This window comes from Myripristis murdjan, chromosome 1 (assembly GCF_902150065.1).
Source record: "Myripristis murdjan chromosome 1, fMyrMur1.1, whole genome shotgun sequence".
Taxonomy (NCBI): Eukaryota; Metazoa; Chordata; class Actinopteri; order Holocentriformes; family Holocentridae; genus Myripristis; species Myripristis murdjan.
In genome coordinates, this window is record NC_043980.1 from 24346296 (window position 1) to 24361160 (window position 14865).

At 40.5% G+C, this 14865-nt stretch overlaps 1 protein-coding gene across 2 annotated transcripts; it reads right to left on the reverse strand.

Annotated features, from left to right (window-relative positions):
* Nucleotides 1–543: 543 nt before the first annotated feature.
* pkd2 (polycystic kidney disease 2) lies at nucleotides 544–11464 on the reverse strand. 2 transcript variants are annotated; one of them, XM_030057999.1, is made up of 15 exons: nucleotides 8757–11464; nucleotides 8016–8129; nucleotides 6646–6779; nucleotides 6276–6526; nucleotides 5922–6146; nucleotides 4992–5220; nucleotides 4673–4843; nucleotides 4384–4565; nucleotides 4148–4268; nucleotides 3959–4057; nucleotides 3696–3817; nucleotides 3455–3572; nucleotides 3144–3304; nucleotides 1760–1907; nucleotides 544–1616 (listed from the first exon to the last, which is right to left on the reverse strand). In XM_030057999.1, exons 1-15 carry the CDS (start codon nucleotides 9178–9180, stop codon nucleotides 1407–1409), a joined length of 2709 nt encoding a protein of 902 aa, XP_029913859.1. In that variant the 5' UTR covers nucleotides 9181–11464; the 3' UTR covers nucleotides 544–1406. The 2 variants fall into 2 exon arrangements, with proteins under 2 accessions (XP_029913859.1, XP_029913854.1); XM_030057994.1 differs by having other exon boundaries at nucleotides 3144–3307; nucleotides 8757–11463.
* Between the last annotated feature and the right edge of the window lie 3401 nt (nucleotides 11465–14865).

Below are 14865 nucleotides of genomic sequence, written 5' to 3' on the forward strand. Positions count from 1 at the left end.
CTGTGTTTATTCATTGTATCACTGTAGCAATATATTTGATTTTAGTCTGTGTGAATGGTCATGTTTGTGTAAAGCAGACATCTCCCAAAGGTGTCCCAGCCCAGCGTTTCGGTGAATAGATGGTTTCATAAAGATTAAGGCGAGATTTTTGGGGTACTTCCACAGAGGGTACCTCTACATAAAAAGTGACAACCAAAATTGAGTTTCAGTGACACAGGGCATAAAATGACCTTTTATTTTGTCTGTATCTGAGACTTAGTAAGTTGTTTGACACCCATCCTGTTTTCGATACAGAATTCGGCTTAAGTTGCAACATTATACCACTAGGTTTCATTGGTGGATATAGTTGTGTGTGTGTGTGTGTGTGTGTATGTGTGTGTGTCTGAGGATATCATATGAACTGTTCGAACGAAAAAAAAGTTAGGCCGCTAATAATTTTGAGGATGGCTTATTTCTATCACTTTGAATAAATCAGGAACAATTCCAGAAAAAAGAGTAAATAAAGAAAAAATAAACACCTATGTAGAATAACAACACTTTATTTGGCATAACATAGATTTTTTTTTAAAAAAATCAGACTGCAAAATATAAGGCACAGTAGGCCTACAAGGGAAAACAATAAATGCATGGGTTTCCCATGAACACTAGATGCACTCCAAATTGAAGTTTGTTTCAAGTTACGATATATATCATAAATTGATAAGGTATTTATTTGTAAGTTTAAGTGATGCACAGAAGATGAGTAAATATGACAGAATGTGCCACACTTGTACCTATATTATAATGACAAAAAGCAGCAAAATAAACATTCATAGAGATGCCTTGTTTGGTGACATGCTAAGATGTATACAATAATCAAAAGCAACTGAGCATCTTTCTCATGTAATACTATAATCATCTGCTGTGTATTTTTAATACAAATGAACAGAATATGCTTGAGAATAGTTTATTGTACCTAATACTTCGATGGGAAAAACTTCTTCAAATCCTTCATTATTCTTCTGTCTTTTCCACACAATCTCTACTTTGTAGCTTTGTAAATGTGTCACATTCTGCCTGTGTGAAAAAAAACTGTACCATCTTATGAAAGTAATACTATAGAATAGTTTTAGACAATATGTCTTTTGGGTGAACCTCACTCGTACACTTTCAGTGCATTTCAGTATTTGAGGTGTGGTGCACTTGACTTCATCACTGTAGCATGTCTAGGGATTAAAACAAACAAATAAAAAGATCTGAGCCGTGCTACAAAAATTGTCCCACAGCTAACAGGGAAAACAACCTGCAAACCTTAAGAGTCATCCCTTTTCGCATTTCCGCGAGAGTTACTTAAACCAGCAGAGGGAAACTTCTGACAGAGCTTTTTGCCAGAATGGAATGTTCTTCACTGGAAAAGCTGGAGGTTTTCACATGTGGCCACTCCCGTTTGCGCTTGTATCGAGGCCGTCAGTGGACAGGGAGGAGGAGGGACGGGGCCGCGGGCCAACAGGTGTGGCTGGCTGTGGGTGGCTGACCTGTGAGACGGTATCATCGGACTCCCAGCGCTCTAGTTCCTCTCTCACAAGCCTCTCCATCTGTTCCCTGTGGCCATCTGTGTCCCGGCCCAGCTTCTCATCCTGAAGGAAGAAACATTGAAGTTAAGAAAGGGCATTTATTTGAGCTTTCATCTTGTTTATTTGATTAAAATGAGACATATCTTTTTACTTTCGATGCTCTTGTGTTGTTATTGCTGCATGTTTGTGTGTCCATTACATCTCACCTCCATTACTCCGTCCAGCAATCTGCCCAGCACGTCCCTCCTCTTAAGCTTGGCCCTCTCCATGGCCTCCAGCTTCACAATCACAGCATCTATCTTGGACACTATGCTGCCAATGGAGTGCTCCATCCTGTCCACACGCCGCACCAGCCTGCGAGAGGGTAGAAAATGGGGATGTTAAGATGTTTTTCTCTCACAGCATTTCTAATACTACTAGCACTGCATGCAGTCATGAACAGGGCCTGTCGGTTGTATTGGAAAAGGAAAAAATAGAGGAGAAAGATGTAACAGGAAGATTGTAATTAAAATCTTAAAGAAACTGTGTCAAAAAGAGAAGTATGCACAGTTGAACTTGATAAGCCATCTAAGAAATGGTTTGACTGTACATTTATCGAGACAAATCTTTTTTTGAAGTAAGACTGAAGGTACTGTACATCAATCAAGTTCTGCCTTCTAACTAAATGTAACTAAATAAACTAAACTAAATGTAATGTAAAATGTGGAGGTAATTAGGTTTAATAAGTGCTGCAATTTTTGATTACAGCAGTGGATTGACTCAAAATTGACTGCAGGCTTCCATGAGGCAAAGCATCCTCACAGATCACATACACTGAGTGGTCACTTTATTAGGCACACCTGCCTAAACGCTGAGTTATGTTATTGTAAACACTAGAGGTCTGTATAATGTGTCACTGATTTATTGCAGGTTTTACAAATTGTTCAGATTTGATAAATGACTGCAGTGTCCAATGGAGTTACTGGCTCAATACTGTAGCATCGCTGAGAAGAAGAAGAAGAAATACAATAACACTTGTTAAGGTCAAACAACGGGGCAGAGGGAGAGGCAAGCGCGTAAGAAGAAAGACATTACAATGGATTTTAAAAGCACTAGGATAGAAGTTCTTAACTTAATGACCCATACAAAATAGCCAACAGATATCTGTCTAATTTTGAGTAACTGAAGGAAAAACCCATCTTGGGTAGTACAGCTCTTTCAGGCATCAGTTTGCAATGTTGAAATGCATTCCAGGAATTATTTTGCGATGAGGTGTTCTAATTTATTTTTTGGTCTACCCACTTTCCCTCAGCCCATCTCTACTTAAGTTAGTGATTTTCTGCATTTCACCAAATGCCTTTTGATAATCCCCAGAGAGACAATGGGAACCTTTCAATCCATGATTTCAATCATGTGGGTATTCTAACATAAATATAGCTAGCAAAGCAGTTTGTCAACACTGTGGTCTATCAATGGATTCGCCCCCTTACTCAAAAGGCAACATGTCTTGTTGCATTGCATTGCCTATCATTAATCAACTGATGGTTGAATCTTGTTTCAGTGATTGATTCTCATCTAAGTTACAGTGTAATAACAATAAAAGGTCCATACACTTGAAACTCCTCATAGGACACGCCCCCTGAGCTGCTGCCACGGCGACGAGAACTGTGGCCACTATCTTCATCATCGTCCTCCTCTGAGTCGTCCTGGGTTCGAGGGAAGCTCCTCCCACTGCTGGGTCTAGTCAGCGAGTTGCGTTCCAGATCCAAGTCCTCCTAGCGTATGGGCAGAAACGCACTGAGCAGCTGCAAGAGTGTTGAAGCTGTGTGCATGCTACCACGTTTATACAACATGTACAGTGTTTCAGCATCCACTCCTTGATTAACCTGCAGCAAAATTAAATTATTGGCTTCATCACTCACTCTCTCTTTCTCCAGGTCGTCTCTCATTTGTTGGTGTTCATGTTCCGTCAGCTCCTGGTCTCCATCGTGATCATACTTAGCAAAGATAGCCTGGATTTCTGCATCGGTGTGGCCCTTTCTAAGAACAGAAAAGTCAACACAGACAGGACAGACTGCATAAATCTAATGTTTAGCAACCCAAACTCAAAAGTCAATATTGCAATAGTCAACTTGCTAAGTTCAATATTCAGGTTCAAGTCACCCTTTAAGGTCCTGGCGGAGTTCGTCAAAGTTCAGTTTGCCTCTGGCCTGGCGCAAACTGTCTGAGATGTCATCGACTGCTGTTTTCTTCAGCCTCAACTTCATCAAGGCCTTGTTACAACCCTGAGAGACACCATCAGAGGAATACTTAAGATCTTTTCACCTACAAGTTGAACTGGTTTGGAATTTAAACTGCACTGGAACTTCATATATGTGGCAAACGCGATTATTAATTCTTACATAACATGTATGATTTTGCAATACCTTTTTGATGAGGTCGGTCATCTCCATCTCAGACCTCTGCTGGGACATATCTGCCTTCACCTCAGAGTATGTGTCATTGATGATGGCCAAGAACATATTCTGTGTTGAAACAATGAGAAAGGTTAAGAATATATACACTGGAATAAACAGTAAGGCATGCTTTACAAGACAGGGTGACTGTACACTTACCAAGAGAATGAAGAAAATGAAGAAGACAAAAGTGGTGAAGTAGATGGGCCCCAGCACTGGGTTGGCCTCCTCAATCTCTGAGAACTCAAAGTCTCCCAGAATGATTCGGAACTGGGTAAAACTACACAGGAGAGGATGAATAGGAAAAAGGAAAATCTGAATTTTGTTTTACAGGTGAGACAAAATATAGTCAAGGAAATCTGAATACTTGCGGTCTGTCCTTTGAGTGTGCTTACATGCTGGCTTGGAAAGTGCTGAAATCATTGACTTGGGTTCCAAACACCAAGTAGGCCAGCTGAGCATAGGCCAGAAAGATGATGAAGAACATAATGGCAAATCCCACAAGGTCCTTGGCACAGCGAGACATAGTGCTGGACAGCTGACTCATGGTCTTATTGAAGTTGATGAACTTAAAAAGCTGACCAGAAGTGAGAAATCACAAACTATTAGTATCTATACAACTGAATTATTGTCTTTATAAAATGTACCTTTGGACTGACCATGAGCCAAGGTCACGACCTTTACCTTGATCCAGGAAAAGAAGACAATGACTGCAGCCACATTGTTGAACTGGACCTGGAGGTTGGCCAGGGGCTCAAAGGTGGGGTGAGTATTGTGGTTCTCCAATAGACCTTTGAGAAGGTTGCTAACCATGGCTGTTCTGGTGACGTTCATGATGATAGCGACAACACTCAACTAAAAAAAGCAGCAGAAACAGCAAAATTAACAAAATTCTAGCTGATGCCATAGTGGTTAACTGCAAAGACAAAGGACTGTAAAGATCTGAATCAAACAGGCTGAGATTGAACCCGTCGATTTTTGCTGCAGCAGCTTCGGTACGTACCACAACAATGAGAACGTCTAGAGAGTTCCACAGGCTCTTGAAGTAGTGCAGGCGATGGATGCGGATCTCCAGCACCTCCTCCACCACGTAGTACAGGATGAAGAGGCAGAACGCTACCTCACACATGCCAACAAAGTAGTCCCAGCTGGACACATATCGTATCAGGCGTACCGTTTGAAACTGCCAGGAGGTCACCACTCCACCAGTGGCTGGAAACTCCACTAACAACCTGCAACATACATCATATTATTAAAGAAAATCAAGGCTGCAGAGTTTTTGGTGTGCAAAAATGTATCTGCTGTAGTTCTATGCACTTTGAACAAAGGGTTCTCAAACAGTTCCTTGAAAGGGGATTCCAAGGCACTCAAAAAAGCCTTTATTCTATGTAAATAGCTAAACATATTTAAAACAGCCCAGTGTATTTCAGACAAAATGACCCTCACTAGTTTATTACATTACTCTCATGCTAAATGCCATGTTGGCTTAGAAACACAGGGCTACTTTAAATATCTTAGTATGTTTAGTCTTAGTATTAATAAGATAATGGTGAAAATGGTACTGATTAATAACATAAAACAGATTATACTAGGCTCTTTTCATGTGGTGCCGCATCAAAATAAAGTATAACCATGTCAGTGAAGCCTAGTTAATCATTGGCAGAAGAGAAATTATCATTTTACCCTCCAAAGCACTGTTTTTTTAATCATGTGCCGTCATGATTCAAAAAAACAACAGCAGCTGATTTCACTACTTAGTTCCTCCTTTCTGGGTGACACTTGTAAGGGAAATCAGCTGGGCTAGTGTTTGGTTGAAATAGAAACCTGTACACTCTTAGGAATCTGTATACTTTTGGCGCCCAACTTTCACAGCTACTGCTCTAAAGGGCTCTGATTGCTGTGTTAATGAAGGTACTACAACCATGACTGTTACCTGGCGATGCAAAAGAGGTTGATGTTACTGTTGTAGACGGAGAAGTCGAGGAACACAGCTCTGGTGCCTCTGTCCAGCCACAGATGGTCTTTGAGAAACCGCAGCTGGATAGCCGACTCCTCTTTTGTACGGGACAGGTCTTGGTAGTATCCTCCACCTCCATATTTAGATACCTGACCCGAATAACTGCTCCCATTTAGCTTACCCTCTGCTGTATATTTCCAGCTGAAAGGCACCAAGAAGAAAGCTTTAGGACTTAGATCATTAGCAGTTTGATACCTCACATATAAAACACATGCATGGATGAAAAAGTTATATCTAATGCTATTTAATATTATCATTTCATGGACATACGCAGTTCCGTTCTTGGGTCCAAAGGAGGCAGTGTCCTCGTTGCTGGGAGTGTACATGCTGTAGCAGTCCTGAACCTCGTCTCTCAGGTCTTCATGGATGGAGCAGGACTCATTGCGAACTCTGACCTGCCGGAGGCGAGGCACCCCTAGCAGCAGGTTTTCGTAGTAGATGAGACTCTGATTCTCGGGCAGGCTCTTGTTGTTGTACCACACCTCCCAGTACATGCCGGTGAGAAAAGGTCCCTCTGTGAACTGTAAGTTTAACATATTCAAGATTGAGATACACGAGAGGCCACACAGACAGATATCCAAATATGATGAAAGAACATTAGAGAGCATGGTGAGGTATGGTGACGTTAGAAGCAATTTACCTTCCAGAAGTCCTCCATTGTGGACAGGCTTCTAAAAGTGGAAGGGTCCCCAGCAGACAGCTGTGTGTCCAGGAAAAGCTGAGACATGACTTTGGTATAGTAGTACATGTTGGAACTCACCATCCCATAGGTCACTGCAGAGCATATCACATAAATCAAAGATAACATAACTGGGGATGCCTCAGATCTAGGATCAGGATTTGGATTCGGCAGGATAGGCTATAGCCATTTTCAGTGGAATAACAGACAGAAACTATAATGCATTGTATATGCATGCTGACATTGCGGAAGGAAATTTACTCCAACAAATTAATTAATTAAAACACTTCTTTTCACTGACATTTAATCATTTTATTTATTTAACCAGTTTTCTTCCTTTTTCTTCTGGATCATAATTAATGTATGTGAAATTCAGCTGGATCCTAAAAATGTGGATTTGGTCAATCCCTAAACATAACCAGCTACAAAATCCAGGCCAAGCACTCTGAGGGCTTGGTCTGTTAAGATGCTCACTGAAAATCAATTAGAGCTGCGTGTGCATTTGTGTTTGCATGACTGTGCTCGTTACATCCAGTTGGATTCTACAGAGATTTTAACCACACACATACAAAAGAAACACTCAAGAATTAGCTGAAACTTCACTTTGCTTTATCAGCGTGTTTACATCCCCTGTGGCATCTGGTATTCCCTGTAGTATACAGGGAATAGCTCTTGAAACTGCATTTATACTTCCAACAGGCCTGGCAAAAAAGCCCTAATGCTGCCTGCCAGGAAATCATTTCCTGACCCACCCAAAACCTCATTTTGGCATATTTCATTGCAGCAAAAAGAGAGTGGAGAAACTTTTCTATTAGTATTTTGCACAATTTCAATATGGGACTTCCATCAACTCCTTTGCCATGCCTCAATTTCGTCATCATATTTGTGCTGTTGGTAACAGTCTGGAAACAGTCTACAGTCTTTGGAAAGTTTTGGTGATTAGTTTTTCAGTTGTCCGGACCATTAGGCAAACACTAACATCTTGCAAAATAGCATTTCTGTGGCAAAGAAAATAATTGGACATACACATATAAATGCATTCATAAAGATTTAATTATTTTTTGGACTTTCTTTTAGTCATATACAATTCAGCCTAGAGCTTTTCTATCACACCAGCATTTGATTTAGTAGTCAGAAAAAAGATGTACTTTTATGTCTTCAGGCATGCTTGCTAGACCATCTATCTATTCAAGATCTTAGCAGTTTTCAGTTATTCCACTTCCACAATTACAATATATACATTCAAAACCATGAATGCCACTTTACAGAGCTGAAAAAGCTAACATTATGCACAGATCCTCGATTTCCTGTATTTTTTAGTGTTTACTTACAGATGCAAAGTGTGATGAGGAATGTGATATAGGTCAACATCTCCCTCAGTATGTTCCTGAGGTATCTTTCTCGACTGTTGTCGCTGTCTTCCATCAGCTCTGTGCCCCAGAGAACTGCATTGACACCAACAATTCAAAAGAGTGTCAGCACACTGAGGAAATACAAAGAGTAGGCCATCAAGTGCACTGCCTGAGCATGATTTCCAAAGGGTGTAAAATAGATATGCATTTGACCCCAGACACAATTAGATAAGGTTTTTCTCTGAGAAGATCTTTCTGGTAAATTATGACCACTATATGGTTAGAACATGTTTTATAGTCCTATCTTCAAATATATATCAAATATGATGATGTAGTCACATTAATATAGAACCACAAAGCTTGATTTACAGTAGATGGAGTGATAATAGTGGGTGTGGGAGATGGATAAGACCTATGACCAATGTGTTCAATATTCATCCTAATACATTCTGTCACTGTGCTGACACCTACAGAATAAGGGTGATTCTTAATTTTGCGTCTGGATCTGCCTCTGTGACACATGGGTCATACCTCAGAAAATCTTACCAAATGGGCAAATGCTTTAATTTGAATGTGCTTAGGGATCCCTGACATTGTTGGTTATCTCTAGCCTAAGTAAACGCAAGTATGCACGAAATCATGCAAGACTTGATCATGCCAAAAAAAAAAAAAAAAAAAAAAAAAAAAATCATTTAATGAAAATTAAATAGAGTGACTAACTTCTGATTTTCTGGAGTAGCTGCTTCATACAGCTGCGGTGCTCATGCCTGTCCTGCTGCTGTGCATCCACTGTCGGGGTGGGATAGAGCCCACCTCTGGGGATGTGGGTGCTGCTGCCCCCGCCGGTGTAGCTACCCAGGCCGCTGCTGCAGCTGCTGCTAGAGGCCGTGGACACTGACCTCCTCCCCGGACTCGCTGGAGGCCAGTCGGCCTCCATGATCTCATCCTCAGGCTCGAAACCCGGGTTATCCCGACTCCACGCCTGTCTTGACGGAGGGGATGGGGTGCCTATAACTCCTCCGAGACCCAAGTCTTGATGCTGAATGTTCTCCATCTCAATCCCTTCACTGGAGTCAAATCTGTTCGGCAACCTGGCAGTTTGGGTCTGCGGTGTTTGCTGGGATCTGACTCGGGTTGAACTCATGGTCCAGTCGCACTAAATGCCTTGTCTGCTGCAGGGCATCTACAAAACTTTACAGTCAACTACACCAAAACCTCTGGTAAACGTGTTGTTTATATCTGGCTAAATATTTCGCGCATTACGGTAGAAAGAAACACGATCTTGGGCCAAATAAAAGTGAATCTGTTTGGGAATCTTATGAACTTTATCTACATCCTATTCTAAAAAGTTACAATCAACCGGCTAAATTGAAAAAAGCAAATATTTTGTGTTAGACTACATAGTATCGAATCAACAGTTCATCAAAGTAAAACTGTTTCCTTGGGAGAATGTGAAGCAATCTGCAAATAGTTTCAGAAACAATCAAGCGTTTCCGTTGTTCAATCCTAACTATCCAGCAGCTGAAAACTAATGTTTTTCTAAGTAGTTTAAAGTTGTTAATAAGCTACATACATTGAGCTGACGACTCCATCGAAATGCCTTGTTTATGTGAAAGAAGTAAGACGCTTGTCTTGTCCCAGGCCAGCCATCTTGTTCCTAAACTGTTCCCCCAAAATCTCTCATTCTCATTTGTTGGAGACTCAGATTACATTGGAAGTCATGGCGTCGCACTCACTGTGGAAAGCACCTATGGAAAACATTTCGGAATAAAGAGCACTCACCCGCTTTTAACCTTGGGGTACATAAACCTAAATTTAAGTCATCACTGCTTTCAGAATGAAAAGGTTGAGATGGTTTGTAAGGAATTTAAAAAAAAAAAAAAAAAAAAAAAAAAAAAAAAAAAAAAAAACGATTTTCACTGATTCTTTATGACCAGAATTCAGCCAACTACCTCCTCCGAAGTGAAACATATCTTTAAAAAAAATTTTCCCACCGTATTTTTGGTTTGTAGGCTACACACGTTTTTGATGACCAATATTTCAGAAAATTGTTAAGATGTTTTACTACATAGTATTTAGATAAATGGTAGCATTCACGCGAGGCTTTAAAGGTTACATAATTTTTTGTGTTTGGGTCAGCAGTTGCTATAGCAACAAGACACTCGACCAAAACCTCAGTCTGGATTGGGATGGGGTGGGACTTGTCAAGTGATTGACATTAGGCCAGTCTAACATGTATAACAAAAAAACATTATCAACTATAATATTCCAATAGGAATTGATAATATACTGTATCTCTACTTCATGATGGTTTAATCTTACTTAATATCTGTTTCCTGTGGTGGCACCTTAGCATTTCATTTTAATGGGTTTATTAGAGGCCTATAATTTATGATGTCATACTGATGTTATATTTATATGTTGTCCCTATGAAATGCATTACACAGAGGTATGTAGGGCTGCAATGAGTTAGCTTATATTTTAGACGATTAGGTGTCATTAAGGAGAGTGGCAGTGGCAACCCTCACACAGTTTCATTGTAAATAGTCAAGTGAAATCTAAACGTTTGATAACTTTACATGCTCTGAATTTCAGCCTAACTTGACGGAAATGATTGCAGAGGGTTTAGCCATTAGGTCAGTGTGTCAATAATGTGTCAAATGTGTCAATATTCGCTGTTCTCTGACAGGACACTGAAGAGGAGAGTGCTCTGGTAATCCATATGCAGTTGTTCTATAGATGTGAAATGTTAGTTCAGGTGTCCTAATGGCATTTGCCACAATCAGCATATTTACTGGACAGATTTCAGTATCTGCCAGCCAGCTGACCCCTGCTGGCTTGTTATTACTGTTTCCTTACCTGGGACGATTGCACAGTTTTCCTCCAAGGATTGAGATATTTCTAGACAATGCAGTTTTCTATTACTTGGGAATAATATTGAATAATATTGAATAATGGATAATATTTCCAGTTGTGTCCAGATGGTAATGCATACCCACAGGAGACAGAGAGACAAACAGAGGTGAGTTTGTGCCATCATTCACAAACATGTTTTGTCCAACAATTGTTGACAGTTCATTACAAAAATTAATTGTATTGCACACCTGCTCCTGGTTCTATAGCTGGAAAACAGGAATTGGAGAGGGAAGAGCATGTTAACTCTTTCTCCAGTGGTGATTTGCATCACTTTGAACTTGAACAACCTCACAAAGCTTTAAAACAGAGGAGTAAAATTTGATGTGAATTGATGTTTTTCCCAGACTAGTGTGGTGTATATCTTGACAATACAGGTCCAGATCTTCTCTGATGAAGGTGACTATGTCCAGAAGGACTGCATGGAGATAAAGGGACATTTTGTTGCTGTTGTTGTTTTCAAACTGCTGACAGACTACTATTACTACTACTTTTTCCAGTTTTGACAGAAATTCATTCATGTTCACATATACTAGTCTGACTGTCAAACTATTTATTTTAGAACAGCAGACCATGAAGTTCCTGTGTCTAACACCTCAAAATGTAACCAAAAGCAGCTCCATGTTGTCTGCTTCACGCAGAGAGCTTCTTTGGCCACTTGGTGGTGCTCATGGTCCAAATTTGATGTCAAGACATGCGCCTTCAGCCCACGGCAATGACAAGACTCCAGTTGTTCAATGAATGCAATTTGTACCATAACACTACACAATCTATGAGGCTCTGCAAACAAGCTAATGGGGCCAGCAGGTGACCTAGTGGTTAGAGAGAGTGCTCTTCACCCTGAGTTTGAGGCTTCAGTCCCTGTGTTGGCTGCTTAAGTGTCCCTGAGTAAGACACTGAATCCTAACCTACTCTCAGAGTGCTACTCTGCAATTTACCCCTCTGACCTCATGGGAAGCAATAAAATGTCACATTATCATTGTTATATGATATGATGGTAAGCGATAGACTACTTAACACTACAGCCTTTCTGATGTGGATTAAAGGTGATTTGCCTTAGGTTATGAAGCTGTATTAGGTATTATCATTCACTCAGACGAAAGTGATGACAATGTACAATCTAACTATTATTTAAAGCAAAATCTGCAGCATTCATATATTTGTTACAGTGATAGAAGTTTGATGAAGAGGAGTGGTACTTCAGCTGAAGGCGTGCACTTATCTCAGGGATTTTTAATCAGTTTGGTATATGATTAATCACTGTTGTTAAACAGTCTGGAACAAGCCTGTACAGTCTACCTGGGGGAGGGAGAGGGTGGTTGTGGTACAACTGCAAACTAAGCAGTGGTTTGACCATTGAACACATTTGGAAGGGGTTTTTTTCTAAGTCGTTGTTTTTCTGTTTGACTCCACCAGTAGTGTTGTTGTTAAAGTTGTGTTATAAGCATGTTGGTGTTGATTATAATGACTCTAATGGCTCAGCTACTCATCATAATGTGGTACTTTTACCAGATATTGCAATTACTCAACTCCACATCAATGACATTAAAACAAGCCCCCTAGCCTGCATTCCTGTTTCACAATAGGACAACAAAAGCTAGCATCACAAGGTAATTTGCATCAGACCTATATTTGTCTCTGCGAGGAAGAACGTGGCTCATTTCACTTTCCAGTGCAAAGAGAAGTCATTTGGAAAAATTAGATGTGACCAGTCCTTTACAGCTATGGATGTCAACATTGCTTTTCGCCTTCTATTTGCAATACTGGTCCTGTCAACATTAGCTGATGGCACTGAAGGTATTGTTGCTGGGGGAAAAAAAAACATATAGTTCTTATACTGTCTTACTGATGTTGTTGCACTTGAATCCGACATCATCATTTTGTCTCCCATGTTGGTCAGAGTAAGGCTGTAAGGGTGATGTTTGGTGCAGTGGGTTTAGGTATATTTATTCTCACCTTAGTTTTAATTTTGCATGATGTTAGATCTGAATTAAGAAAAGGATGCACACCTTTCTGTAGGATATTTCTATTTCTCTCTGTTTTTGTTGTTTGCATTGCCAAACATTTGTTAGAAAGTTATTATATTATTATACTTACAGTTCCTCACTGACTTGCTAGTGGTAGTAATGTTTTACTTGACTTGCATTGCTTAATTTGGTGACGGTTTTAGTTTCCATGGATCTCTGAGTTGTATGGCCTACTCTTATGCTGCTTGAGGAATGTCCACACATTTTTTGTGGTGCTACCTGTACATCTTTCTAGATTAGAGTGTCTATTAAATGCCTAAATTGCAAATGTGTATTGTATTTTGTGTTGTTAACAGGAAAAACCATCAGAAACTGTCGCAAATATTTTCAGAGTGAGTACAACCATATTCCAGTTTTAAGATGAGATACTTTCATGGCAGTTCCTTTTGTTAAAGTTGGGGTATACAGACACTACATAGAATTTTATATTTATCTTGACTTTTACAGAAATGAAGAGGCAATCTGAGCATAACTCTGAGCTGGAGGGTAATGAAATTGTGCCAGCTGCTGATTATGACAGGGAAGATGACTGTGGAATTTACGAGGTCACACCGCCTGCGGTCACTCGTCCAGTGGGACCCATACGCGGGGATGGACACTCATCATCCAATGTACCAAGACCTAACACAACAAACCAACAACAAACCTCACCGACTAGTGGGGTGTATTTGGTCTATCCTATGGTGCTAGATGCAGCTAGGAGGAAAATGTTCTCTGCTACCAGTTTTTCAGACCAGAGTGGAAATCCTCAGGGAACACTGATTCAAGTGCCACCACCTAGGGGCAATACACAGCCAGTGACACAGCCAGGGCAAGGGTCTGATCAGAATGTGAGAGACTTGAGCTCTCTTCAGTCTCTCCTGACTGAGGGAAAAGTGAGCTACGTCCCACCTATGATCGTCTCAGCTAACAACAGGAATCTACAGCTGCTCATGTCACATTTAAAAGATGGTACAATATTAAGACAAGGCTTTTCCAGGGGAGTACCAATGACCCAACCGGGAGTGTCCAGGCATCCATCGAGCCCGTCCGGTGGCAGCGTTTGGCCTGGTTCTGCGCAGCCGCAAAGAGGGAGCCAACAAGGTTATGCACCTGAGAGCAGCTTTTTGCCTGGTTCTGCTTACCTCCCGCAAAGAGGGAGCCAACAAGGTTATGCACCTGAGAGCAGCTTTTTGCCTGGTTCTGCTTACCTCCCGCAAAGAGGGAGCCAACAAGGTTATGCACCTGAGAGCAGCTTTTTGTCTGGTTCTGCTCACCAGCCACAAAGAGGGAGCCAACAAGGTTATGCACCTGACAGCAGCTTTTTGTCTGGTTCTGCTCACCAGCCACAAAGAGGAAGCCAACAAGGTTATGCACCTGGCAGAGCGATCAGCAATCCAAATGTGCCACAATCACACCCTTATTATTATTATTTTTATGTTCTGCCTGTAGCTTAAGTAAGCCAACATTCCCACCAAATTACAACTGTTCATGCTTTGCTCTTTGTTGCCCATCATTTTCCAGCCTGGCAATGAAAAAAAAAAAAAAAAAAAAAAAAAAATATATATATATATATATATATATATACATATACATATACATATACATATACATATACATAAACCAAATGTATCAAGCTGTTGTATTTGCCTCATTTAAATAGCTTTAATAACTGTAAAGATGGTGGCATGCAAAACTGTAAGGGAAAGAGGTCACATGCAAGCAATAAAAGCCAAATGAAGAAAAAGAAGACTGATTAGTGTATCTTTTTATTTTTTGACATCATAATGGAGTTGAGCTCGAGACGGGCGGGAAAATGTTTCTTTGCTGTTATATTGTCCAGTGTAAACATTCCATTGGCTGAATCGCTGTGACGGGGGCTCCCTGCCCCAGATTGCAGGGGTACAACA